Raw genomic sequence first — 27987 nt, 5'->3', positions numbered from 1 at the left:
TAAACACAAAATTTAAATATATGTTAGAGATTAAAAACATATTTAAGTCTTAAAAAAAATAATTCTATAACAGTCTTTCAAGTTTAGGTCTTAATCTTTCGCTCATTACCCGATATTCCTCCCATTAGTTTACCATTATACATGAAATTTGATTTAAGATTCTTTCAAACAAGAAATAATTTTGGTGTTTTAAAAAACAATCATATTAAAGCATTGACAAAAGAGTCGAAAAGGGGGAAAGATGAAGTGAAAGAAAATGAATTACTTGTAACAAGGGAAATGAGATTCAGCCTAATGGAGGAAGAGAAGAAACACAGGGCAAAAGAGAAGACCCACATGTCTTTGTTTCAGTTGGCTGCAATTAATTGTTATAACTATAAAGACCAAAGTAATTAAATTTAACTTCAATCAGTAGCAATCAAATCAAAATTCAAATGGATGGTGAATAAGAGAAGCGATTACGCTAGGAAGAACTTGCTCCTGAGATTAATAGAGATGTTCTTTTTCAATGGTAGTAACGAGTAAGGACTAACAACTAAGTCTTAACATTGTTTATAATGAGTAAATGGCTGTGCTATAACAATACCATAAGGCGATAAATCATCAATGGTTTCCTGTATTAGTCCTGAAGCTGAAATAACGCTTAAATGATCCAGCTATGTTTTCAATGATGAGTTGAATTGAAGCCATTTCAGTTTAAATCCCAAATGTAGTATAGTAGTTTCATGTAAATTTTGTTCAAGCTCAAAAATAAATGTCTTGGTCATGTAAACTTCAATACAAACTCAAGATTTGATTCCTTTTTTTTTTTTGTAAATTTGTTTTGTTGTGTTCCTTATTTTTGTCTTGGCTTAAAAATTCAATGGCTTCTAAGGTTGTTGCCATTTCTTCTCTCTAATATTCCAGTTTTACTGTTAAAACAAAACTTCGAAACCGTCTTTTAGCAAAGACAAGAAAAGGGACAGAAAAAAACCAGCTACCCACTACCATTGTTACTCAACATTGTTTCAAGATTCTAAAGAACATTTATCAAACATAGCAAAAACCCAAACTTCAATCTAATTGCATTAACTTCAAGACAGTAGTTACGTGAAAAATTAGTTAGTAATTTGGTCTATCAGCCATTCAATGCAAAAGAAAAAGTAATGTCCCCTGCATTTCAGCATTTTCTTGTTTAAAGCAGAAATTCACTGGTGTCATGTAATTGTTATCATACCTTTGTTATGATCACTGGTATCCAAAATGTATGTGCTTCCTTTTTAATGCGCTAGCACAAGTTGGACTCATTTGAAACCAAGATCCCAACCCAAGAGTACATGTTTCCCAAGCACCCTACGCTTCAGCAACAAGAGCATTGATAACCACCAATCTACACTTCAAACCTTTAATCCTCTGTCTGAAACTTTCCTTGGTCAATCCACCACAGCCAGAAGCACCAATCTAAGGTTTGCAGACTCCAAAGAATCTATGTTTACCCAACTATCCTTTCATCACCATCTTTTATCCTCATTCAAATTTTCTTCTTTTCTGTTTTTGTTTAAAGTCATTGGTGGATTCCACTTGAGGAGAAATCCACCCAACAACAGATACATTTTCATCGCGACCGGAAACAACAACATTCTTATCAGATGCATGGCAATACTCTAATTTCTTGTCATTTGGATTTGGTTCATCATAAATGAGATAAACTGTTGTCTTCTTCACAGTGAACCCATTCTCAAAAACAACAGCAACCTCCACTTTGTTACCAGGTTCTATATTTGATACTGCTCTCTGCCATTCTTCATCTTCGAAGGATACTAATGTGCCTCTCTTATAAAGCTGAATGGTGAACTTTGTGTGATTTATCACCAACACATTTTTAAGGCCATCTGATGTTATGTTGTCAGGGGTAAAAGAGTGGATAATGAACATCATTGTCTTCAAGTTATACCCATTCACTTGAGGGACATCAAAAATTACAGAAGAACCATCACAATTGAAGGTTAACCAATCAGGATAATTGTCACCTGGGTACAAACCACTGTCACACCCACTTGTAGTCATATTCTGGAAAAAAATAAATTGAAAGTATCCTCAAATGTTTGTAGAACAATATATTAATGAATACAACCTTAGAATTAAGTGACCAATTAAGGGTATAATTTTAATTACAAGATAATTACTTAAATTCATATCTGTTAGAAATAATGATTAGAAAATATATAAAGGGTTATGAGTTATAATAATAATTTGTTTAGTGAAAAAAATAGAAAATAAAGAATTATGAGTTACAGAGTTAGTTTTAGAAGATTAAGAGGTGTAAATTAATATGCATTGGGAACACTATTCTTATATATATGTAACCACTATGTATAATTAGAGGGTAATTGACATTATGTTCATTTGTGTTAATTGAAGAGTTTTGGAATGGTTATCGTCTACCAACTCGTGTATTTTAAGTGCCAAATACAATAGAATCTCTTCTATTTTCTCTAGTCTTGTCTCTATTTTTCTAACATTATCAATAAAATAAAAGATCTTTTGATTACCAAAAAAACTATTTTGAAGTAATGATAACTGATAGATAACAGTTAAATTGTTTTAAAAAATAAGCTTAGGCATTTTGAAATACCACTCAATTGTGCATTTTGAAATAGTTTTTTTCTTATATGAAACTATATATATATATATGACATCACTCGTACTACTACATTTATCTGAAGTGAAATTCCATAACTGGATTTCTTTTTCTTGGGGGACAGGTTATGTACAGATACTAGTTTCCTAAAGTGAAGATATCCATTAGTAGCATGCTCAATTGGTTTACAACATCATTTTTCTTTTAGCATATTTATGAGAATGTTAGATTAGAGTATGGACTTAATTTAATTCAACCCACAAAATTAACTTATGAGATGGAGATTATCCTTACTTTTATATATATATATATATATTACTCTCATAATATCATTTGTCCATATGTAATTTTTAACAAATTCAAATATTAAAAAAGACTCAACTACAAAGACTATAAGGCCATAATTATAATTATTACTGATTTTTTTTTTAAGAAAATAACATTCATATTTCATTAACTTAAATATATTTTTGATTTTTAATAAATTTTCATATTTTATTTTTGTTACCTAATATTTTTTAATAACTTTCTACTCTAATGAAATTTTTATTTTGCTTTCGGTCCCTAAAGCGTTATTTGAACAAATTTAGGTATCATAAACAAAATAAAAAATTTATTAGGGACAAAAGGTTAATAAAAAATTAATAGAGACAAAAAATATATTTAAATTTATATCATATATTAAAATCACAAATAGATGCACAGGCAAGAGTGAGATGATAGTAGAGATAGAGACCTGTAAAATGTTTTCTTTTAGAATATTGGAGCCTTGGCAATTCGTTCCCATTTGAATTAGAAGAGATTTCAAAGAACTTTTTGATCCAGAAATGTGCTCTTGATTGCTACATTCAATTAATGCAGAAGTTTTTGTGTTTGGGCCTTGTGATGTAGTTGTGGTACTTGATTCTTTTTCCTCAAAATTTGTGTCAGCATGTAAAGCATCCAAAATTATTCTTGTATCTTGAGATAGTTGAAGTTTGGAGTTGCATTCCACCCAAAGACTTCTAAGCTTTGGCAGTTCTTTGGAAATAGTTAGAAGATCGTGGGAACTACTACTATTTGGCACATTAAAAGAAACAAGAGATGACATACCCGCGTAAGACTCGACTAGGCATAAAGGATTATTTGTTGGTGACATCCAAGACCAAATGATAGAAGGAAATACATCACGTGAGAATCCTTCATAGCCACATAGAGAAATATATCCAATGCTATTTGACCGTACTACTGAAAAAGGCACTCTTGTTATTGCTGTCCTATCCGCAATCAGTGTTGTCAAAGATTTCATCTGTTCCAAGTCTTCTTCCAACTTGTCAATCATTAAACATCCAGAAAGAATAAGAGTTTTCAGAGATTTCAAATTATAAATGCTTCTTGGAAGGTTACGAAGGCTAACACAGTCTTCCAAATTTATCAGCACGATATCCCTGAGATGTCCAATGGTATGAGAAACCTCAAATAGTCTTGGACAATCTATGAGTATTAGCTTTTCAAGATATGGTAAGTTTGAAAAGTCTGGGGTCTGTGTCAAATAATGAGAATGACTGAGATTCAGAATTTTCAGCTTTTCCATCAACTGGAAGAAAAGAAATGTTACAGAAAAAATATAAATGAGAAGCTTGCAAATATAGATGGAAGCAATTACAGTGTATCAACAATAACCTTGCAACTAGAACGAAAAATATTTTCATTTATGTAGAGTCATTATTTGAATGTCAATGGGTTTAGTTTTACTTTTGCTTTCAATTTTTTCTACCAGGACTACATTCTGTATATAATATGTAACAGAAATTATTAAAAGCAATTTGTTGGCATACTATTGAGATTTTAAAATTTAAGGATAACAATTAGCAAATATTAGATAGGTTTTGATATTTGAAATTAGAGCCGTTTTAATGAAGTATTCAAAATAGCAATCTTTACATCTCCCTTCTTTTCATTTCAAAGTTTTTGCACAAGATGTAGGTGACTATATGTTTTATCTTTGGAACTAAAAGAGAATTTTCACGTTAGTGCTTATTAAATATATAAAATTTCAGGTTAGCATAAAACTTTTTTACATCACTAAAGTTTAACCATTACAATCACTGTGTGGGAGATTTATGTTTTAAAATAATGGGCTCACACACCATTTAAAGATAGTACAAATAAAATTAACATTGACAGTAAATTATATTTGAAATCATCTCCTAAATACTAAACTTTTGGGAAAAAGTTGGTGATTCTTAATTTTAAAAATTAGAAGAGCAAATTAGTATTAATATTTGAGATGCTTAACCTAGATTGCATCCATAGATAAGGAAAGAAAAGATAATTCAAGAAATGCCAAAAATTAAACAAAAAATTAATACCAGGGCCTCTTTCCACATATGGCTGATATTGCTATTTTCTAACTCAATGGAAACTAAACTTCCTTGATAAAGGTCTGCTGGTATGCATTTGAAAGGAAATCCATCCCAATATAGCCATCTCAAATCTCTTGAAAGATTCTTAAAATCTCCAGCAAGTTCAACACCAGCAAATTGAAGTAACCTGAGTTTCTTCATCTTCTTGAAAGATGTAGTACTCAAACATTTTGTATTACTCCGTGGAAGCATCAAAGTCAATCCCTCAACAGCTTTTGTTCCCTGTGAAATCAAATTGACAAAAATGTAAAATGAAAGTATGGCATTTAGTATAGCACATCCAAAATAAATAATTGTAGGTCTTACACTTTCTTTTAATAATACATCAAGCACATCCTCATGAAACCATAACCTGCTACGCTCCTCAGGTTCCTTTGGTGATTTCACACGGATGATTTCTCTTCCCATGTCTCGTAGCAAATCATGCATTCCAAGCTTGTTCTTTTTATCAACAGTAACAAGACTTCGCTCTACAAGGACACGTATTCCATTTTCAGCATAAAGTTCACTTCCATTTAGTATATGGATAACATCATTTCGGTCCATCCCAATAAAGAAACAAGCTATATCGAGAAATATTTCCCGCTCAGTATCATCATTTAAACCATCAAAGCTTATTTTTAACTTCTCCTGTACTTCATCATTAGGAATTTTCTTAAGTTTCTCCAAAACACACTTCCACTCTGTTACCTCCATGTCAAACAAATAGGAACCAAGGACTTCAAGAGCTAGTGGCAATCCCCCAGAATAAGCAATTACATTTCTAGAAAGTTCGGTAAAATCTTCTCTAGGACTTGGTTGCTTGAATGCATGCCAGCTAAAAAGCTCAATAGATTCATCTTCATTCATTTCTTTCATAGTGTACACTTTGTCAACTCTTCTCCCTCTAAGTATATGCATATCTCTGGTTGTGATGATTATTCTACTCCCTGAACCAAACCATTCACGATTTCCACACAAAGCATTCAACTGGTGCAATTTATTGACATCATCAAGTATAAGAAGTACCTTCTTATGGCGAAGTCTTTCCTTCAATATGTTTTTTCCTAATTCAATGTTAGGTATCTTTGTTTTCGATTCTTTGTCAATATCAAATAGGAGTTGTTCTTGTAAATGGACTTGGCCAGCATCTTGCTCCCAAGCTTCCCTAATCTGTGCAAGGAAGCTCCTTCCCTCAAAGTTGCGGCCAATCTTATTGAAAATGGCTTTTGCAATGGTTGTTTTACCAATGCCTCCCATTCCCCATATCCCTAATAGTTCAACATCGTTTGAAAGTTTTTGGTCTAGCAGTTGAATCATATCTTGTACTCGAGATTCTACTCCCACTGGATTATCAGCAATGAATAACTCTGTCTTGTCTAACAAACGTGTAACATTTTCAACAATATTTTTAATAGCCTCACTTTCATTCCTACAGAAAAAACAAAGGAAAGGTACACGCATATATGCATCAAAATTAGTGGGACATTAGAGTAAAAAAATTTATAGTTTAATGTATGGTACAAACTACCATTTATAAGAAAATATATATAACAAAAAGATACATCTATTATGATTCTTGGACTATGTTAGGTTGTGTTCTTATTTTTTGGTTTTTGAAAAGTAATTTGTAGAACAATTCTCAAAAACTAGTTTGTTAGAATGGGACGGAAGAGAGCAAGTGGAGGATCCGAAGATGATGTAGCACAAAGAAGAACATGAGTAAAGGTGAAAAAATAAAATAGCTTTTAAAGCTAAAACAGAGAGGCTTTATTATAAAAAAATAGTTTTCTGAAATTACTTTTATCAAACATTTTTTCCTTTCAAAAAAAAAATAAAGGAGCTTTGATTGCTCTGCTACTTTAACCAACATTTGTTTGATTTCCGAAAAATACAGTAAATAAGATTTATTATTTATAAGATCATCATTGTTAATTTATAATTAATTATAAATATCAGTTCATTTAAAATTTAAGTTTTGATTTTTTTATAAACATATTGATTTTTACCATTTTTTTTTTTGGTAAACACTTGATTGCCGCAATTCTTAAACTCTGCCACATATTTCCTCTGTTTCGTCTTTTAAATATTTTTCCTTTCTATAAAAGAATTTAAACACAACTTCTCAATAATCCTTATATTTGTTATCTGCTATACGTTAACATGTTTAAAGTGTCAATTTAATTGGTTAATAGCATATTTACAACTATGCAATTCTGAAACTACGGTACATAAAAATTTGAAGTCTGAAGAACAGGAAGTGTTTAAATTACCTGGAATCGAGGACTACAACCCCTGAGATGCTAGCAGCCTCACGAAGTGCCTCCCTCCAACTCTTTCCGTGGAGGTTTGTCTCATTATTAAGCATCATCTCCATTTCTCCACTTGATAAATGTTATGAATTTGATAAATGTTATTTTTATAGAAAATATTAAGTAAAAGTCTCAGAAGGAAGCAAGTGTTAAATTACCTGGAATTTAAGTCTATGGACATTCTGTTTAAAAGGTTTTGAAATGCATTTCCAAAGTGGCTAGTTTGATGACGTACTTCAGAGGGATCAACATCATAGAACACAGGCACTACCACATGCCCTATGGTTCTGTGGCACTCCATTATTCTCTCCAACTCTTTTAAACACCATCGGGAATCTGCATAATTTCTTGAGAAAACAACAACAGAAATCTGAGACTGTTCGATAGCGAGAAGCAGTGAGTCTGAAATGTGATGTCCCCTTGGAAGTGACTCGTCATCCTTGAAAACAATGATTCCGGCATTCTGAAGAGCGGCATAGAGATGAGAAGTGAAAGAAGAACGCGTGTCTTCCCCTCTGAAACTAATAAACACTTCATACTTGCGCCCCCGCTGGAAGGTGGCGCTAATGTCGGGGCTTGAGTAACCGGCTGCCTTCATGACCTTGCTCACGCTGGGGTCGTCCAAAATGGATAAGATTAACTGTTCGAGTTCGACTTTGTCCGTGGATGGAGGCTGCCTGCCATGCTGCTGGGCACGGATTCGCTTGAAGGCAGCCTTCAAGGAATTGGAGATTAGTGGCTCCATGGAAGAAATGCTCATAGGCAATCGGTTCATGGCCACATTTAAGCATAGCTCCAGCCCCTGGTACTGAAGTGGGTAAGATGTCGGTTGCGATTTCATGCAGGCTTGGTGCAGGAATCCCGATGGGGAATCGAGAAGCTTGGCCACCACATGGAGCGGAGTGGTATGAAGGTGTTTCTTCTCGCGGGCCATTGCGATTGATTCCTTGAGAACGCTCGCGGTTTCCGGCGTCAGGGCTAGTTGGGTGATGATGCTGCTTTGTCCGTCTCTCATTTCCCCACTGTGATGCAATTCTGTTCTATCGGTTAGGCTCTCCATCAGAAAAAAGAAATCCCCAAATGGTTTCAGAATTGAATTGAATGAAGGAAAAATGTTAATGGGAGGAGAAAAAAGCTACGAATGTTTGTGAAACTTCTTACACTTGGGGGGTTCTAAGCCTATGAGCCCACACGCCATTGACTCAGAAGATGCTTTTTGACGCGGGATGGCATTTTCTAAAATAATAATAACATCAGCATCACCACCGCCTAGCCAGTCTAAAGTAAAAGTGCATGTACACAAAAGTTCTTAAAGCAAAAGTACTTATTAGAATAGTTTATGCGGGCTATTTGATGCTTTGCTCTGTATTAATTTAAGATTTTCAAGCATGTTTTAAAGACACTAACTAACGTCTCTATATGTAGTTCTTCTTTGCAATAGTAACAATATAAAACACGAACTATATATCTTCTCCGATCATAGTTTTCACTGGTACTAAGATTCAATCCATATTCATTCCACACTCTTCACGTACTGCTACTAAGATACAATCAACCATGAACACTGATGGATTAACACTTTGTCATTAATTTTGAGGAAGTAGTCACTTTTTTTTTAAATGACATCTCCAATAACTTAAAGTTGTTCAAAAAAATTCTGCACATAAGTGTCAATTATTTCTATTACTATTGGCATATTAATTACTCCCTTTGTCCTTATTATAAGGTATTATTGAAAAAGAATTGATGTTTCTTTTTATAAGTCATTTTATAATTCCTGTACAGTATTTAATTTTTTTTTCACTGGTTGCTCTTATTAAATAGTCTAAGTATTTGTACTTTTATTGATAGTGATGCATAATAGTTACTTTAATATTTTCACATTACTCATAGCAAATTAATGATTATTGATAAAGATAAAATTCATACATTAGTAGCATTTTTAAAAAAATAAATAAAATTAACTGCATTAATTCTTTTTATTTCTACGTGTGATCTTGTCTGAGATGTCTTAATAAGTAAAAGAGGGAGGAAGTACCTAATTACTATTGATATACTTAACGTTACAAAATTTAAATCAAATGTTTTGCTTTATGAGCATTTATTCTTGCCCATTTGTTTTTGTTTTCTATTATTAAAAGTTATCTTAAATCTTTGCCAGTTGTCTGATGTGTGTACATTATCATAGGAGTCATAGAGCAAGTCTTAAGATCCCAAATTTTTTTATATTCTATCAATCACCACTACTAAAAAAAACATTTTTTACGATACCAAAACGAAGACGGATTTTTCCTCAAGAACCGCCTTAGTATATCAGGTGGTGACATGTTTTTAAATAAATAAAATCACTCTATGACGGTTTTACAAAAACCATCTTAGAAGACGGTTATTCTAAGATAATTTTGTAAAAATCGTCTTACAAGGTTTTTACTTTATTTGATTTCTCCGTCTTATATGTTTATTTAATATTTGCTTATTTAAAATTTTAATATTGTCTCTCGCACTCCCCTCTAGGGTTCGAAGCCGCAACAGAGAAGAGGAGGAAGCACCGTTGTTGGCGATGACGAGGACACCGAAGCTCACATCGCTCCAATCGTCAAGCTCGAGGAGGTTGTTGTCACCACCGGCGAGGAAGACGAAGATGCAATTCTGGATTTGTAATGCTCTTTCCTTCTCTCATTTTTCTCCTTTTTTCTTCCCGATTTCACTATTTTTCCATTGATTGGTGCGGTTGATGCTTGTTTTCTCGTTGATCACAACAAATTGAAGCTTTACCGGTTTGACAAGGATGAGAACCAGTGGAAGGAGCAAGGCACCGGCACCGTGAAGTTCCTGAAGCATAAGGCTTCTGGCAATGTTAGCCATCTCATGAGGCAATCCAAGATGCTCAAGATCTGCGCTAATCATCTCAGTATGTGCTTTCTTCTTTACTTCTTCGGTTTTGCATCTGTTTTTGTTTTAGAAATTTGATTTTGAGATTTTGTTTATTTGTTTTTTTGTTATTGATTGTTACAGTTTTGCCTACAATGAGTGCGCAAGAGCATGCCGGGAACGAGAAATCCTGTGTCTTCTACTGATATGCCAAACATAAGTATATTCTTGTTTAGTGCATTGCTCTGGTTACTTCACCAGCTTAACAATTTCTTCCTTATTACTATGTTAAATCATATTGGTATTCTTTTATTAAACAATCCATCGTTCTCTATTATTGGGTTTTGTTAAAGATTCTAAAATGTAATAATAAAAAGCCACGAACCTTTGAAAACATGATGAATTGCTCACATAATAAAAATATACTTGACTTTAGAGCTTTGGATTTTCATTTTATCTAAAAGGAATCATTGCGGTAATTAGAATAGTGAATAATAATTTAAGAATTAAAAGAAGGTAACAAAACAAACTTGAAAAATCCCGAGTCCAAACTCTTGTTTTGAGAATTTCTATACTCAAATAATGCTCCTCGACTTTTTTTCTTAGTAACTTTATTTCTATAAATAAATAAGGTGAACCTAGTTACTAAATTTTAAAAGTATATTGTCCATCCATGAGCATTGTGTGTATCTACTTTGTCTCTCCTTTCATGGGGGCATGGAACTCAAATTGTGACACCTTTTATCTCTCACATATATGTACTAATAATAAAAGGAATAAGAAATAATAATTAATTAAAAGTTTTTAAAACACATTTAAATAAAAGCATTTCAAAAGGATAAAAGGCTCACATTCAATTCATCATTACCAAATAAAACTTGTCAGAAAACATTTTTGGCTCAAAAAATCATGTAATTAAATAAAACTCATGCCTCAATGTCACATTCTATCAGAGCATTGTGTCCCGACATCTTTCAGCACAAGGTTCCTTAAAGCAATTCACCTAGTCATAGCTCACGAGGAGTGAGTTATCACATTCTTAACTAATAGAGAGAAACAAGACAACATGTAGATATACATATCATATAAATGAAATACAACTTACTTAAACATAGTTCACGCCATTCCTCCACTTTGTCGCATAACATCATATCACAACACAACACATCTCATTCATTTTCACATCATTCACATACTCAAAGATCAAAACACAATATCACTAAATCAATCAATATCGATCAATACACAAGCGTTATGCAACAAATACACTAAGACTCAATCCTATATGCAATGTGATACCATGTCAGTGAAAATCCTCATCGAGCGCCTAGGAGTACATGACAAGACAAACCACACACTAGTAAGTCAGGTCACTCTCACTACGTAAAATCATAGGGAGACCAGTCAGGGTCACGCTATTTTGCGAGAATACTCCAACCATGTGGGATCGACACAGATTTAAAGGAGCATTCAAATTAGGTGTATTTACCTCCAAGGCCTAGACTCCGAAGAGTCTGTCAAGGCCTCTCCCTCCTGATTCAGGACAAACCCAGAAAACATTTTAGCACACAGACACTATATATGAATTGTACAAAACACATGACTCCTCAATTATTCTCAAAATAATTTTATCTTGTCGCATTTGTGATTAAAATCGTCGGGTCCTCATAGTGGTTCCCATCTTAATACTCGTCGCACATTAACTCGTCGCCCTTAAAGGGTCTTATAGTCGTATGATTGTATGATTCATAGCTCACAACTCAGTGCACACAACATCTTAATGCACATATATATTACAAGTCAATATATACTCAATTTATCACATACACTCGATCTCAATCACAATGGTATAATTCCAATTTAAAATGCTATCAAACCTCATGAATCATATACACTTTACCTATGAACTATGCAATACATAGAACTACTCAATTGTTTTCAAAATCATTTTAACTTGTCGCGCCTCAAAGTGATTCAACTCGTCGGGTTCCCATAGTGGATCCCATCACAATACTCGTCGCGCAAAAACTCGTCGCCCTTAAAGGGTCTTACAATTATTGCACAGTTCATAGCTCACAACTCAATACACATATCTCATGTTCATTCCAATCCCAATTGCGATAAACTCATCCCTTACCTCTAAGTGGGCTCACGTGTGTATTTCGATAGTGATAGCGACATCTCTAGTAGTTGTTTAAGATTCCTTAAGCTTTTTCTCTGGTTGCTCTTTTAGGGTTTCCAAGCGTTAAAATGAAAGAGAAGGGATTGAAGCCTCCATTTTACTGTCTCCGGGCGAGGGACGTTTCTCTCTCTGTGGACTTTATTTCGCAAATATGAATAGTTGAAGTCTACTAAGGTGAATTGAAAATCAGGTGTTTAAATTTTACGATGATTCAACGGTTAACGAGTCTAGAATCGTAGTTTTATTGGAACAAGTTTGGGTGTATGCGGGTTAAAAGAAAGCTACAATGTGAAGGGCATTTCTCTCACCTCAAAAAATATTTTGCAAATTCTGAAGGTACAAATGTTCGTAAATAAGTTCCGAACCCAATGCTCAAATTTCACGACGATCCAACGGTTAACGAGTCTAGGATCGTTATTGTACTGAGACAGGTTTGGGTGTATGCGGGTAAAAGAGAAGATTTTGGGAGATGAAGAAGGGAAAATGAAATTGAGAGAAAGAGGAAGCATAGAGACGTATTGTCAGTCTAAAAATTGACATAACATGTCTCCATTTATAGCTAGGGTACTCCCAACTTATTATTTACTCTATTTTTCTTTATTTTTATTATTTTATAATCAAGAACTCTATTTTATTTCATATCAAATGGATAAATAAAATACTTTTTATTTTCCTTCAAACCATTATTTTAATTAATAAAGTTATTTCTCCTTATTTATTTAATTATAAAAACCTCATTATTTTTCTAAAAACTATTTATTTTTAAATAAATAAAAAATCCTTTTTAATTTATTTTACAAAATATGGGGTGTTACATAGATCCTTGAAATTGTGATTAATTAATTATCTTATCACTAGGTAATCTATTAATTTAATTAAATGTTGCATTTTATTTCTCTCATCATTTTGCCCCTTGTTTGATGTAGGCCATGGATCGCTTTCATGAAAATTAAAATGGCATACTTGTTGCTACATATGTTGTTGCAAGGGGTCTTGATATTCCTAGTGTAAGAACTGTTGTCCACTATCAGCTTCCACATTGAGCGTAGGTATGCAATGCCTTGTTTCTTTGATTCATATATTTCTATAATCTATATATGACATCTGGAACTTGCTTCTTACTTTTAGGTTTATGTCCATAGAAGTGGAAGAACAACCAGAGCTTCTGCTGAAGGTTGAAGTATTGCTTAAATATCATCAAGAGATACATCAAAGTTTGCTTCATTGTGCAAGTCATTTTCCAAGGTGTGTTTTGGATTGTTTTAAATTTAAGCATCTATATTGGAGATATTAAAGTTGAACTTTGTAGCTATGATTTTAATTATCTCTTATTAGGGGTGGGAATAGGCCAGGCTAGGCCAGGCTTTAAAAGGCCTGAGCCTAGCCTATGATTAATTTTTTAGGCCTGAGCCTGGCCTATAGCATATCAAAGACTTTTATTTTGGCTCGGGCTGGCCTTTTTAAAAGCCTAGCCTGGCCTGGTAGCCTATTTAAAAACCTATTTAAAAGTCTTCTTCACATTAAATCTTTAACATTCCTAGTTGTTTTTACCAAAAATAAATAAATAACACACCTTCTATAATAGGCTAAACACATAATATTAATTACCTCTATCAAAAAGCTTGAAGTGAAAAGGATATTATTTTTGTTTGGTTAGGAACGTAATAAGAAAATTAAAAAAAAAAAAGGAAACCTGATAGAAAAAGGATATGATTTTTGTATAAGAACTTAATAGGATATGATAGGGTATGATTTTTGTATAGGAACGTATAGGATATGATAGGATATAATTTTTGTTTGGTTAGGAACGTAATAGGAAAGTTAAAAAAAAAGGGAACCTGATAGAAAAAGGATATGATTTTTGTATAGGAACGTACTAGGATATGATATGATATGATTTTTGTATAGAAACGTAATAGGATATGATAAGATATGATTTTTATATTTGCTCTAGAATACAGGAACATAATAAAAGGAAAAGGAAACCTAATAGGAATAGAAAAAGGAACTGTTAACAAATAAGAAAACTAATAAAAATAATGAGAAATATAAAGGAACACCTGACTCACACCTTGTAATTAAAATTTTAATTAATTATAGGAATGGAATCTTCTAGTTTTCAAAAAAATAATATTAATTGTACCCAAAAAATAATATAAGTATATATATATATATATATACTGGCCTATCAGGCTTATGAGGCTTTTAATAAGCCTAAGCCTGGTCTATTTAATTTAATAGGCTTTTAAAAAAGCCTGAGCCTAGCCTTTTAATTAAATAGGCCAGGCTAGGTCAAGCTTTATGTAGGTCAGGTCGTAGGTCCATGTAGGCCGGCCTAGCCTATTCCCACCCCTATCTCTTATTCAAACTAGTTAATGAAAATTAGTCAACATATGTTTATGAAGAAAATCAGTAATTCATGCTGCTTCATCTAGACCAAATTAATTAATTAATTTAAATTTTTGTATATTGTCATGGTCATACAGGATAACTTTCAGTGGTTTCCTTTATAGAACTCTTACGTGCCAAAGGTCCTAAAATGATTGTCTCTTGCACGTCAAATAGACAAGATAACAGGGAAGGCATCCCAGGAATACTGATTCACCTGAATTCACACTGCTTTTGGACTTCATTCATGCAACCTGTGTATGATTAAAATGATTTTGAAATCAATTACCTACTCTGGCAGATTTTCTTTACTTTTATTGGTTAAACAGTTAAATTTCTATTAGGTTATCTTATCCTTGTCTATTTCTTTCCTTGTTAGGAATGTTACACTTCATCTATTTCTCATCAAATGTGTACTTTTATTTGTGGATTATATTTTTCTTATTGTAGGAAAAGGTTGAGAAAATCTAGTTTGATTGGAATGCTAGCTCAGTGGAATTAGTTACAAAAAATTATGACAGTGAAAAGGAACAAGTGAACAAACATAAGCAAATGAAGACCAGCTCTAGACAATTGAAGAAATTGCAGGAGGTTTGATACTTTTTTTTTAAAATGCAATGATGCATAGTTGTTATTTCCCCCCTTTTCCAATTTATTTAATTCTTCTCAAATGTTACAAATTGCAGGAGCTCAAAATGCTGATTTCACTACCATTACAATCAAAAACATTTTCACATTGATATTTAGCAGGGGTATTATCCTTATGTTTATATTTCACCTTAGCACTTACTTTTTGATGTTATTTATGAGTAGCATAGTGATTTTAATATTTTTTGCATCATAGATTTGTATTAGTTCCAGTCATTCCAAAGTGGATCATGGGTTGGGCTGTTTCTATACTACTTCTAGTAACTGGGATTAAGTTGCAAGTTGGGACTGTAGATGCAACTGATCTAAGAAATTAAAAACTTGTACCACACCACTAGAATGTGGTGCATATGTGTGTTTCCTTATTTTCAATAAAATATATTATTGTAAATTCATTTGTTGCCTCTATATATGCAACCTAGACGAGTTAATAGGTCAGTTTGTTTAAACTTATTTTTTGAAATAAATGCTTATTTTAATAAAATAAGTACTTTTCTCTTTTTTTAGTGTGTTTTGTCGAAATTGCTTCTACTTATTTTAAGAAGCAAATCTTGTTTGCTTCTTAAAAAATGCTTATATGAAAAAAAACTTAAAGTTGCTTTTTTTAAGTTTAAACAAACTCACCCAATATTTTTTTATAATAAAGAAATGATTATTGGCATTTTTCTGTTGGATAAGATAATATGATAATAAGTTAATATTTTAAAACTGGTTAGAGAAACACTATAGGAACATGTTTTCCATTGTTTCTTTTCTTTTCAACTTTTATCTTGAAGGTTTGAAGACAAAACTCTAATGTAATACTCTCTTTCTAGGCTGGTGTCACACCCCTCATGCAAGAGGGATTGCAACAATTAGCAAGGCAAAAACTAAGTGATCACCAGGTTCAAGACTAGGCAAAAAGGGAAAATTGGTAGTGATTGATTAAGATTGTGTGGACTTTTGACATGGTTCTTTCACTCTTTATTAAGGTTCAAATTGCTATAATTATTTTTCTTCATGGCCAACTTCAACAATAAAAACCATATATATCCTCTGATTAAAACCTAGCTTGTAACTCACAGGTCCATATAATTCTTTTCCTGCTATAGGAAACTACTCAGTGCTACCAAAGAAAATGATGTTCAGAGCTTTATCTGAGACTGAGACTTAAGCATATGCACAAACCAAGGTTAAAACCATGTTACACTATACCAAATTCAACAAGAAGAAACATCAAGTCAAATGCACGTCAATTATTGGAATAAAATAGAGCCCACACACAACCTTGTTAGAATATAAAAACTCATAAATACAATGAAGAATTCATGCCATGAGAATCCAAGCATAAGATCGAAGTCAGAAAACAGTTATAGGGGACCACCCCTATAGTAAATGTATCTCTTACAGATTCAATTAATAGTTCAAAAACAGAGTGCTTCCACACCAATTGATTTTGTGGTTTTGAAGAACTTAAATTCATGGATATGTCATGTCATTGAGATTCAAGAATCGCATAAAGCATACAAGAAGAGAAACCACTTACATGAAGGGTTGGCAGCATGCTTTGTTTCTTTAAGCCATTACAAATTTAATATGGTACAGTTTTATGCTTGTAAGCTAAGATTTTTTTTTCTTTTTTCAGAATTACCTTTAGAAAAATCATGAACTAATAGAACCAACAAATTTGATTCTCAAACAACTCTGTAATACACAGTACCTAACACCGACACTGCACATACAAACTCCCAAAATCCACTCTTTTTTATTTTTACCATTATCAAATATACGTATGCTTATTATTTTGTACCAAAAAAAGGTTAAAGAAAACCACAAACAAAAGCAGTATCATACACAAGAGGATAACAATGACATTCAACCAAATGCAACATGTAGCATTATCACAAGGCAAAATTGTTCAGAAACAAAACGAAAATAAAATGGAAAAGCAACCAAAATTATGTTACAAAATGGATGAGGGAGACAAACTTTACCATAGTGGCGAGCAGATTGGAAACAAACCCAACAACCCTTTGATAGAGAAGAACAAAGAGTCGCGAAACGTACCTTCGATGGAGAAGAACAGTCACGATTAGGTTGCAGTGTGACGATCTCGATTAGGTTGTGCAGAGACAAATAGTCGCGATGGAGAAGAATAGGCGCGAGCAAAATAGGGGTCGCGTTCTAATATTTTAAAATGTAAGTCCAACATCGGTCATCAATACAAAATTGATGTTAACTAAATGATGTTAGCCTTAACATCGATTTTCTGGAAGAAACCGATATTAACCTATCTTATGTTAAGATCGTTTTCTCAAAAATCGATGTTAATTAATTGACGTTAACATTGGTTATCAAAAAACCGATGTTACCAATTTAATGTTAACATCGGTTTTTCAAAAACCGATATTAACGTCAATTAATTAATATCGGTTTTTGAGAAAACCGATGTTAACCACTACATATTAATTATAATTATGCCACCGCGTTAACCTTAACATCGGTTTTTCTCAAAATCAATGTTAAAGTGACGATGTTAAGTTTACTTTTTCTAGTAGTGTCTGAATCACTTTGGAAACGATGTTCATCCCTATGGCATCACGTGTGCTGTAGGTAAATCTAGCATAAACATTATTCCCAGCAACAACAAAACACTTAATACTTTGAACGTCGACAAATCTACTCCACTTGTAGCACTAGAAACAAACATCTATTTTCAGTACAAATTGAAATCTATTTTCATATATGGATTCCAGTTGAGGAGAGATAGATCGTCCGGACAACACGTACATTTTCATCACCATTAAATAATTATAAATTCTTATTTGGTGCATGGAAGTCTTCTATTTTTTATCCATTGGCTTATATATGAGATAAATTGTTGTCTTGTTAACCTTTAATATGCTCCAGAAAACAACAACAATTTGCACTTTGTTTCCGGGCTCTATTTTTGATAGTACCCTTTGCCACTCCTCATCTTCAAAGGCGTCTAATGAATCTCTCTTATAAAGTTGAATGGTGGCCTTTGTGTGATTTATCACTAACAAATTTTTGAGGCCATCTGATGTTATGTTGTCTGGGGAACAATAATGGATATGGCACATCATTGTCTTCAAATAATGCCCATTCACTTGAGGGATTTCAAAAGTCACAGAAGAACCTTCACTCTTGAAGGCTAACCAATCTGGATAACTATCATCGGGGAGCAAACAAGCTTGATGATCACTAGTAGTCATATTCTGTAAAAATGAAAATATATATGCTCAAAAGTTTATCGATCAATGCATTAATACCACCTTATAATTAATTCAACAATTTAAGATATAACAAGATAATAACTCATTTTTTCGTAAATAAAAAATAGGAATATCTTTTTATTACCAAAAATCTATTTTAAATGATGATAACTTGTAGGAAAAAAGGTAAATTGTTGAAATTTTATAAGGTTATACATAAGAATATTTGCTTGGATTATTTAAACAAAGATTGTTGGTCCAAACTGTCAAAAGTTGCATGCCAACCGAAAAAAAAAAGTGAGAGAATAATTTTGATTTTTATTTTGAAATGTATATCATGAGAATAATAATTTGTATCTCACATTAAAATATGCACTTTGAAGATGGTAACAATTAATGATAAAATAAAGTATACATAAATGATGTTACAAGGATTACACTTAACTAATGTAAAATCCATATTTATGGATTTCTTCTTCTTATTGCGATGACAGATGGACTAATACGTATTTCTTAAGGAGTTAATATATTTATTACAAGTATTTTCAATTGGAGTATATTATCATTGTTTATACATATTTTTTTAAAAAATGTATATCCTATATTCAACAAGCATATAATATGTTATACATATGAATATGTTTTACAAAATAAATGTTATTATTTTGACAAAAAAAATTAAAGTCCTGTATATAAATTATTAAAAAATTTAAGTAATGTTTACAACATAGTTATAATTACTAAATACCCATATCATAACTTTCTTTGTTACTCGAGTATTACTAGCCAAGTGTTCTTTTTAGTAAGAATATTTTAAAGGTTTAAATATATTTTTATCTTTAATAAATATTTAAATTTTATTTTTTTTCTAATAGATTTTTATTTTTGTGTTAATTTCCTAATAAAATAATAATTTTATTTTTGGTTCTTGAAGCTTGTTTATTAATCCTTTATAAATTATTAAATTTTGTGTTTACTAGCTGATAAATTTTTTTTGTAATTAGTTAGGAGTAAAATAAAATTCTCTAATTTATCAGGAATTAAAACAAAACATCAAGGATAAAAAATAAAATTATTGTTTTATTAGGAAGTTTACGCAAAACAAAAGTTTATTAGGAAACAAATAAAAAAATTGAGTATTTATTTAAGATAAAAAATATATTTAAACTATTTTTTAATGTATACTTCAAAATAAAAATAAGTCTTAAAAACACAATTATACATGTAATTTGAGCTAAAGGCCTGTTTAATAAATTTCTCTACAAAAAGTTCTAAGAAAAGAAAATAAGAAAAAAACAAATTAGATGAACTTCTTCATAAACTAAATTAAAATTAGCTTTATAAGTTAATTTATAAAAGTTATCTCATAGCTTCTCTAAAAGATAATTTTTAATTTATAGATAAGCTAACTTTAGTGCATATGCTCGAATTACTTAAATTAGTATGTTTAAGTTCTCATCTTTATATTTTTTAATTTTTATACTAACGACACATAACAATATAGACTTTTACATATGATTAATATATTAAAAATAATTCAACTACCAAAAAGATAAGGTAATATTCAAACTTGAATTTATAAGAAATATAATACTATATGTACGTACACACATTTATTAAAATATTACAATTAGATAAACTTACGAGAGAAGGTGATAGAGTGATACCTGTAAAATTCTTTGTCTCAGAATATGGGTGATTTCACAACTCATTCCTATTTGAAATAAAAGTGATCTCAAGGAATTTGATCCTGAATTGGAAACTACATTGTTGCATTTCATATTATACATTTGTGATGTAGTTGATTCCAATTTTTCAGAATGTGTGGCATATAAAGCATCCAAAATACTTGTTACATCTCGAGAAAGTTGAAGTTCTGAGCCACACTCTACCCAAAGACTTTGAAGCTTTGGAAGGTCTTTGGAAATATATGATAAATGATTGGAACTTGTATTTGGCACATCTAGTGAAACAAGAGATGATATGCCCGTAAATGTTTGATTGCGAGAAGAGAGACTGTTCATTGGTGACATCCAAGACCAAATGATGGAAGGAAACACATCATGTGACAATCCTTCATAGCCACACAGAGAAATATATCCAATGCTTTTTGATCTAACAATTGAAACTGGCACTCTTGTTATTGCAGTCTTATCAGCCACAAGGGTTGTTAAAGATTCCATTTGTTCCAAATCTTCTTCCAACTTGTCAATCTTTAAACATCCAGAAAGAATGAGTGTTTTAAGAGATTTCAACTTATAGATACTTCTTGGAAGTTTTCGAAGTCTGATACAATCTTGAAAACTTATTAGAAGAACTTTATTGAGATGTACAATGGTATCGGAAACCTCACACAACCTTGGACAATCTATGAGTTCTAGTTTTTCAAGATTAGGCAAATTCGAAAAGTCTGGAGTGTGTGTTAAGTAATGAGAATGGCTAAGAATAAGAATTTTCAGCTTCTCCATCAACTGCAATAAACAAATACCATAGAGAAAAATTAGAGATAAAACTAAAAAAATATAGGGAAGCAAATACAATGTGTCATGAACATTACATGTAGGAAGTGAAATATTTATACTCATATAGTCAAATTTTTAGTGCCAATATATATTAGTTTAGCTTTATTGCTGCTTTTGAAGTCTTCCACCCAATGTTACATTTATGTATATATATCACTCAAATTATTGAAAGTTGGTTATGAGCATTTTATGACTTCTTTAATCAGTAAGCTTTTGAACTCTTACCTAACCCTTTCTTTGATTTTATTATATTAAGTATTTGCACAAGAGGTAGGTGGTCATAAGCTCTATGAACTTTGGAGTTCAGAAAGAGCAATCATGTAAATTCATAATAACCATATTATTTGATTAGACAATCTCTAAGAAACTGAATTTTGATTTCCAATGATCAGTTTAATGATTTTTTTTTTTAATTTATCAAGGTTTCACGGATACATAGGGGCCGGATAAAGTTTTTTTTGTGGTTGTATCAAAGTTCTATTGATACAATTATTATGAAGAAAATTGAGTTTTTTTATGATGTGCTAATGTATAATGATTTTTTTAGGTTAAAATATATTTTAAATTTTTGATAAATTAGTAAATTTTATGTTTGTTTCTTGATAATTTATTTTTTACATTGGTTCTCTAATAAAACAATAATTTTATTTTTGATCTTTCACACTTTTTATGACCCTTATAAATTATTAAATTTTGTGTTTGTTCCCTTATAATTTTTTTCATTTGTCATTAGTTGATTTGAAAAAAGCTAATAACAAATGATTTTTTTACCAATTGTAACGCGCTTTATTATTGATGTCTCAACTACTCACGTTCTATGACACTTCACATGGTGATACTTGACTCAACTGCTGTCACTTTCAAGATCAATGACTATCCCCATAAATCAACACAAATCATATCTACGTGTTTTGTCCTCACTCACATGTTTTCTGGAAAACTTCCTAGAAGATTACTCATTTCATAATTGCTTCAAACCAAACACACATAACTATGAAGTTTTTAAGTGATAAGCTTCCGAAAAGTAGATGCATATGTTGGGATAGGTAGTACCAATTAGATCCTTTAAGTCATCCTCAATTGTATAAATTCATACATGCACAACTTTAGATCCCTCTCATTCTAGCGTGATTCGATTGTGGTGTTACATGTCCACCAGCTTCCACCTGGTTTATCCTCGAGCCGCATCGTACTGGAAGAAAGGTCTGGTCTAATGTCGTTTGTAAAGCTCTTGATTATTAACGTCTCAATGGCTCACACTTTACGACACTTCACTCCATTTCCTTGTTGATTAAAACTCTTCACCAATCAATACCCTCCACAGGTAGCCTTTTCTGATACCTCAACAATCTGTGTCTTGATACTTTTAGAATCAATGACAGTCCCCACAAAATAACACAAGACTATTCAGTGTCCTTTGTCTTAATTCACACGCTTTTAGAAAATCTTCATAGAAGGTCACACATCTCATAATTGCTCCAAGGCAAACATGTTTAACTATGAAGTTCTTAAGTGATAAACTACCCAAAAGTATAAGTGTCTTATTGGTATAGGTAGTACTAATTAATTTTTTTATGTCATGCATCTTCAACTATATAGTCTCATATTTGCACATCATTGGATCTCTCTCATTCTGGTGTGATTAAATGGAGGTGTTACATTTAATAAGAATCAAAAACACGTTTTATGCTTTTTTAAATATTGCTGCATAATGATTGGATGGGAAGCTTATTTATTTGTCACATATTATACCAAACAACACTTATGTTGTTATTGTGGCAGCCAATTTATGCATGATTCCCATGAAAGGCACCTGCAGGTAGTTAATAGAGTCTTCCAATATTTGAATGCAAGTCTAGGAAAGGATTGTTGTTCAAGAAAGAGGGTAGATTGTCCACAAAGATATATAAAGATGCTGACTATGTTGAATTCATGGAAGATAGAAGGTCCAGCTCTAGATGGTACATGTTTCTAAGAAGAAATTAATCTAGTAACATGAAGGAGCAAAAGCAAAATGTAGTTGCTTAATCTTGTGCAAGAGCAGAATTTTGAGCCATGATATTTGCAAGGGGTTATGGATGAAGATTATTCTTAATGACCTCAAAGTAAAATAATAAGGACCTAGAAGGTTGCTTTATGATAACAATTCAGTTACTAGCAGTATTGCCAGTTATACAGTCCAACAAGACAAAATAAAGCAAAAGGAATAGATAGGAAGTTCATCAAAGAGAAATTGGATATTATAGTCACAGCACATATTCCTATCGGGCTCCAATTGGTAGTTGTGTTCCCCATAGGACTCCTTACAACAAGATTTCAGGAACTGATTGACAAGTTGGGAATGATTGATATCCATTCACAAACTTGAGGGGTTGTTATAAATATTGTAGATATTTTGGGATATGAAAAGATATATCTCTGCATCTTGATATTTATAATATTTTTATATAGATTCCTTATTTCCTCTTTTATGTTTACCTGTTTACCATATAAAAAGGGAGATTGGAGCTTATATTAGAAGTATTATTATATAAAAGTTTGATTTCAATTCTTTCAACTTAAACTTTTACTGAAAGAACATGCAATATAAAAAGACTCAAAACATTGATGGAATCTCTAACAGTACCATATGATCAAATAGTATTAATATAGGAGGCAATTTAAATTGCATCAATAAAAAAGAAGATAACAACTCATGAAATGCAGAAAACAAAATTAATACCTGTGCCTCTTTCCACAAAATTGTAATGTTACTGTTTTCTAACTGAATGGAAACTAGACTTCCTTGATAAAAGTTTCTTGGTATGCATGTCAAAGGAAATCCATGCCAACAAAGCCATCTAAGATCTTTGGAAATGTATTCAAAATCTCCAACAAGTTCAACACCAGCAAGTTGAAGCAGCCTGAGTTTCTTCATCTTCTTAAAAGCTTTGGTGCGAACTTTTTCTGTATTAGCTTTTGGTAACTTCAAAGCTAGTCCCTCAATAGCTTTTGTTCCCTATGGTAGGAGAAACAAATTAAAGGGTAAAATATACACAAGTTGCAGATATATAGTTGTCAAAGCTCTCCTTGAAACACCCACCAGTAGTTATAGGAACTAATCAAGGAGCAAAAAAAATCACATCCAAACTAATTTTCAAAATTGTTGTGACTACCAATCATACAAATGAATGTTAATAACTAACTCATAATGGTGTATGTTGTTTACTTTGGCTTGAGATATTTTAAATGCAAAAACAATAAATGAAGGACTTACAGTTTCTTTTGATAATACATCAAGCACATCGTCACGAAACCATAACCTGCTACGCTCCTCAAGCTCCTTTGGCGACTTTTCACGAATAATTTCTCTTCCCATGTCTCGTAATAAATCATGCATTCCAAGCTTGTTCTTATCATCAACAGATACGAGGCTTCTCTCTACAAGGACAAATATTCCAATTTCTGCGAAAAGTCCACAACCATTTAATATGCGTATAACATCAAATCGATCCATTCCAATAAAGAAACAAGCTATATCAAGGAATATTTCCCTCTCTGTATCATCACTTAAACCATAATAGCTTATTTTTAACTTTTTTTGTACTTGATCATTAGGAATTCTCTTGAGTTTCTCTAATACACTTTCCCATTCTGTTACTTTCATATCAAACAAATAGGACCCAAGGACTTCAAGAGCTAGTGGCAATCCCCCAGAATATACAACTACATTTCTAGAAAGGTCGATAAAATCTTCTCTAGGACTGGCTTGCTTGAATGCATGCCAACAAAAAAGCTCAATTGATTCAACTTCATTCATTCCTTTCATTTTGTACACTTTGTCAACTCCTCCCCTTCTAAGTATACTAATATCTCTGGTTGTGATGATTATTCTACTCCCTGGACCAAACCATTCATGGCTTCCGCACAAAATATTCATTTGGTCTAGTTCATTCACATCATCAAGTATAAGCAATACCCTCTTATGACGAAGTCTTTCCTTTAATATAATTTTTCCTGATTCAACGTTACGTATCTTTGCATTTGTTTCTTTGTCAATATCAAAAAGAAGTTGTTCTTGTAAATACACTTGACCAGAGTCTTGCCCCCAATCTTCCCTAATATGTGCAAGGAAACTCCTTCCATCAAAATTGCGGCCAATCCTATTGTAAATGGCTTTTGCAATTGTTGTTTTACCAATGCCTCCCATCCCCCACATCCCTAGTAGTAAAACATCATTTGATTGTTTTTGGTCTAGCAACTGAATCATTTCTTGCACTCGATGTTCTACTCCCACTGGATTATTGGCAACAAACAACTCTGTCTTGTCTAACAAATGGGTAACATTTTCAACAATATGTTTGATAGCCTCACTTTCATTCCTACAATAAAAGAAACAATGAAAAGGTTCACACATTTATACACCAAAATGAGACAAATTTGAGTAAAAATTTATAATTGCAGAGATGTGTGTAACTCCATATTATGATTCTTAGAGTGTACTAGCTTGATTGAGTTTTTTTTTTTATTTTGAAAAATAATTTTGAAGAAAATTCTCAATAACTAATATTTATAATGGGGAAAAAGACAGTTAAGGAAGAAGATGGAGCGACACAAAGAAGAATACCAGTAATCGAAACTAAAACAAAGATTAATTTCAGAAATTACATTTATCAAACATGTTTTTTTTTTTATTCTTACTTTTTGTTATTTAGAAGCAAAATTGATTTGATGAACACGAAACAAACTAGCTATTGTTCTCGTACTACTTTAACCAACATTTGATTAATCTCCTAAAAATACAGATAAGTAAAGAAAAATTATTATTTTATCAAACCATTGTTATTAATTAATTGTAAATATTATGTAATTTGAAATTCAAGTTTATATGTTTAATAAACACTCAATTACCATAATTATTCTTATTCTACCATGTAGTATATTTCCTCTCTGATTCATCTTTTAAATATTTCCCTTTCTATAAATTGCTTTAAACGCGAACTCTGAATAACAGAAGTAACAAGAAAAATCAATTTACGGTTGATTTATTTGGTTAATAAAAAATTTAAGAATTGTGCAATTATGATGCGGTGATACATAAAAGTTTATCAGTATTAAGAAATGCTGAGAATTTGATAGAAAAATGTGAGAAAGCATGAAGTGTTTCATTACTTGAAATTTTGGACTACAACCCCTGAGATGCTAGCAGCCTCACGAAGGGCCTCCGTCCAACGCTTCACGAATTGGTTTATCTCATTAGAAGTGTCCATTTCTCCTCTTTGATACATGTTAAGAAGTTCATAAATGTTATTTTTACAGAAAATGTTCAATAAAAATTTGAGAAATTAAAGCAGCAAGTGTGAAATTACCGGTGATTTAAGACTGCAACCCCTGAGATGCCAGCAGCCTTATGAAGTGCATCCTTCCAACTCTGGATGAGGTCGTCTATCTCATTATTAGCCATCTCCATTTCAACACTTCATACATGTTATAAATTTCATGAATGTCTTTTTAAGAGACGATGATGTTCAGTAAAAATCTGAAAGCAGAAATTTTCTAAATTACCTGGAATTTAAGACTGCACTGCCTGAGATGGTTGCAGACATTTCTGGCGGTGAATGGTGGTTGCGGCGAGTCAAACAATCTTTATATTGTGGTGAGCAATTGCAGGAAAATGCAGCGGATGCGACTGTAACTGCTGTCTTGATGCAGTTGCAAACAGTCAAATAACCGTTATGTTGGGACCGTAGTTGCGGTTGCGGACTGCAATTTAAAACGATGCCAGCAGCCTTACATAGTGCCTCCCTCCAATGCTTAAGGATGAGGCTTATCTCATTAGCAATCTCCGTTTCTCCACTTCATACATGTTACGAATAGCATAAATGTTATTTTTGGAGACAGTTCAGTAAAAATCGGAAAGCAGGATATGTTTCAATTACCTGGAGCTGAAGACAACAACCACTGGGACGCCACCAGCCTCACAAAGTCCCTTCCTCCAAAGGTTAACGTGCGAGTTTTTCCAACACCTTTGGTTATGAGTCGCTTTGTGAAGTGCCTCCCTCCATCCCACAACTTGCGGCCACTTATCTCCTATCTCTTTTAAAATCGTATTCAGAAGCTTTTCAAATGCTTTCCCAAAGTGGCCTTTTTGATGACGTACCTGAGAGGGATCAACATCATAGAACACAGGTAGTACTACCTGCCCTGTTGTTCTGTGACACTCCATTATTTTCTCCAACTCTTGCAAACACCACCGCGACTCTGCGTAATTTCTCGAGAAAACAACAACAGAAATTCGAGACTGTTCTATTCCCAGCCGCAGCGAGTGTGAGATGTGTTTTCCCCTTGAAAGTGTCTCATCATCCTTGAAAACAGTGATTCCTGCATTCTTAAGAGCGGCATAGAGATGTGAAGTGAAAGAAGCACGCGTGTCTTTTCCTCTGAAACTCATAAACACATCATACTTTCTATTGTCGTCCTGGTACCATTCACGGAAAAAGTCATCATGGAGATCGGAGTCATAACGGGAGGAAGACATGGAAGAGATGAGAGGAAATGGTTGTCAAAGAATGATCAGGACAAGAAGATGGAGCCTGAGAAACATGTTTAAGGTCAAAAGCATTTAAAATCCCAACAACTCATTGTGGAGAAAACATTGCCGACGACTGTGTCAACTTAAAAATTAGTATTTTAATAGTTAATTAATAATACTGTGAAGTAAGTCACGCCAAAAACAAACAAATGGGATTTTTTTAATATAAAACTCATTATTATATTTACTTTCTTCAGCAATTATAATTTTTAATTTTAAAAAATAAAACAAAAAAATAGAGTTGTACATTGTTGTAAAAGCATAACTATTTGTA

The 27987-nt window shown here is 32.3% G+C and overlaps 1 protein-coding gene and 1 long non-coding RNA gene across 2 annotated transcripts; one reads left to right on the top strand and one right to left on the bottom strand.

Annotated features, from left to right (window-relative positions):
• Window positions 1-964: 964 nt before the first annotated feature.
• On the bottom strand, window positions 965-27779 carry LOC114371831. The gene is given in 16 exon segments (XM_028329177.1): window positions 965-2049; window positions 3357-4196; window positions 4972-5247; window positions 5332-6436; window positions 7278-7388; window positions 7475-8451; window positions 10092-10263; window positions 18200-18242; window positions 18245-18623; window positions 20288-21091; window positions 23865-24140; window positions 24399-25503; window positions 26294-26398; window positions 26491-26598; window positions 26687-26977; window positions 27061-27779. Coding segments are annotated over 16 exon segments (7734 nt in total). The 5' UTR covers window positions 27660-27779; the 3' UTR covers window positions 965-1506.
• On the top strand, window positions 9841-10504 carry LOC114415614. Its single transcript, XR_003667387.1, has 3 exons — window positions 9841-9973; window positions 10086-10227; window positions 10332-10504. It is a non-coding gene; the product is annotated as an uncharacterized LOC114415614 (long non-coding RNA).
• Window positions 27780-27987: the final 208 nt, after the last annotated feature.

This window comes from Glycine soja, chromosome 1, assembly GCF_004193775.1.
Source record: "Glycine soja cultivar W05 chromosome 1, ASM419377v2, whole genome shotgun sequence".
NCBI lineage: Eukaryota > Viridiplantae > Streptophyta > Magnoliopsida > Fabales > Fabaceae > Glycine > Glycine soja.
Note: the sequence above shows the minus strand (reverse complement) of the source record. Positions and strands in the feature narration are given on the sequence as shown.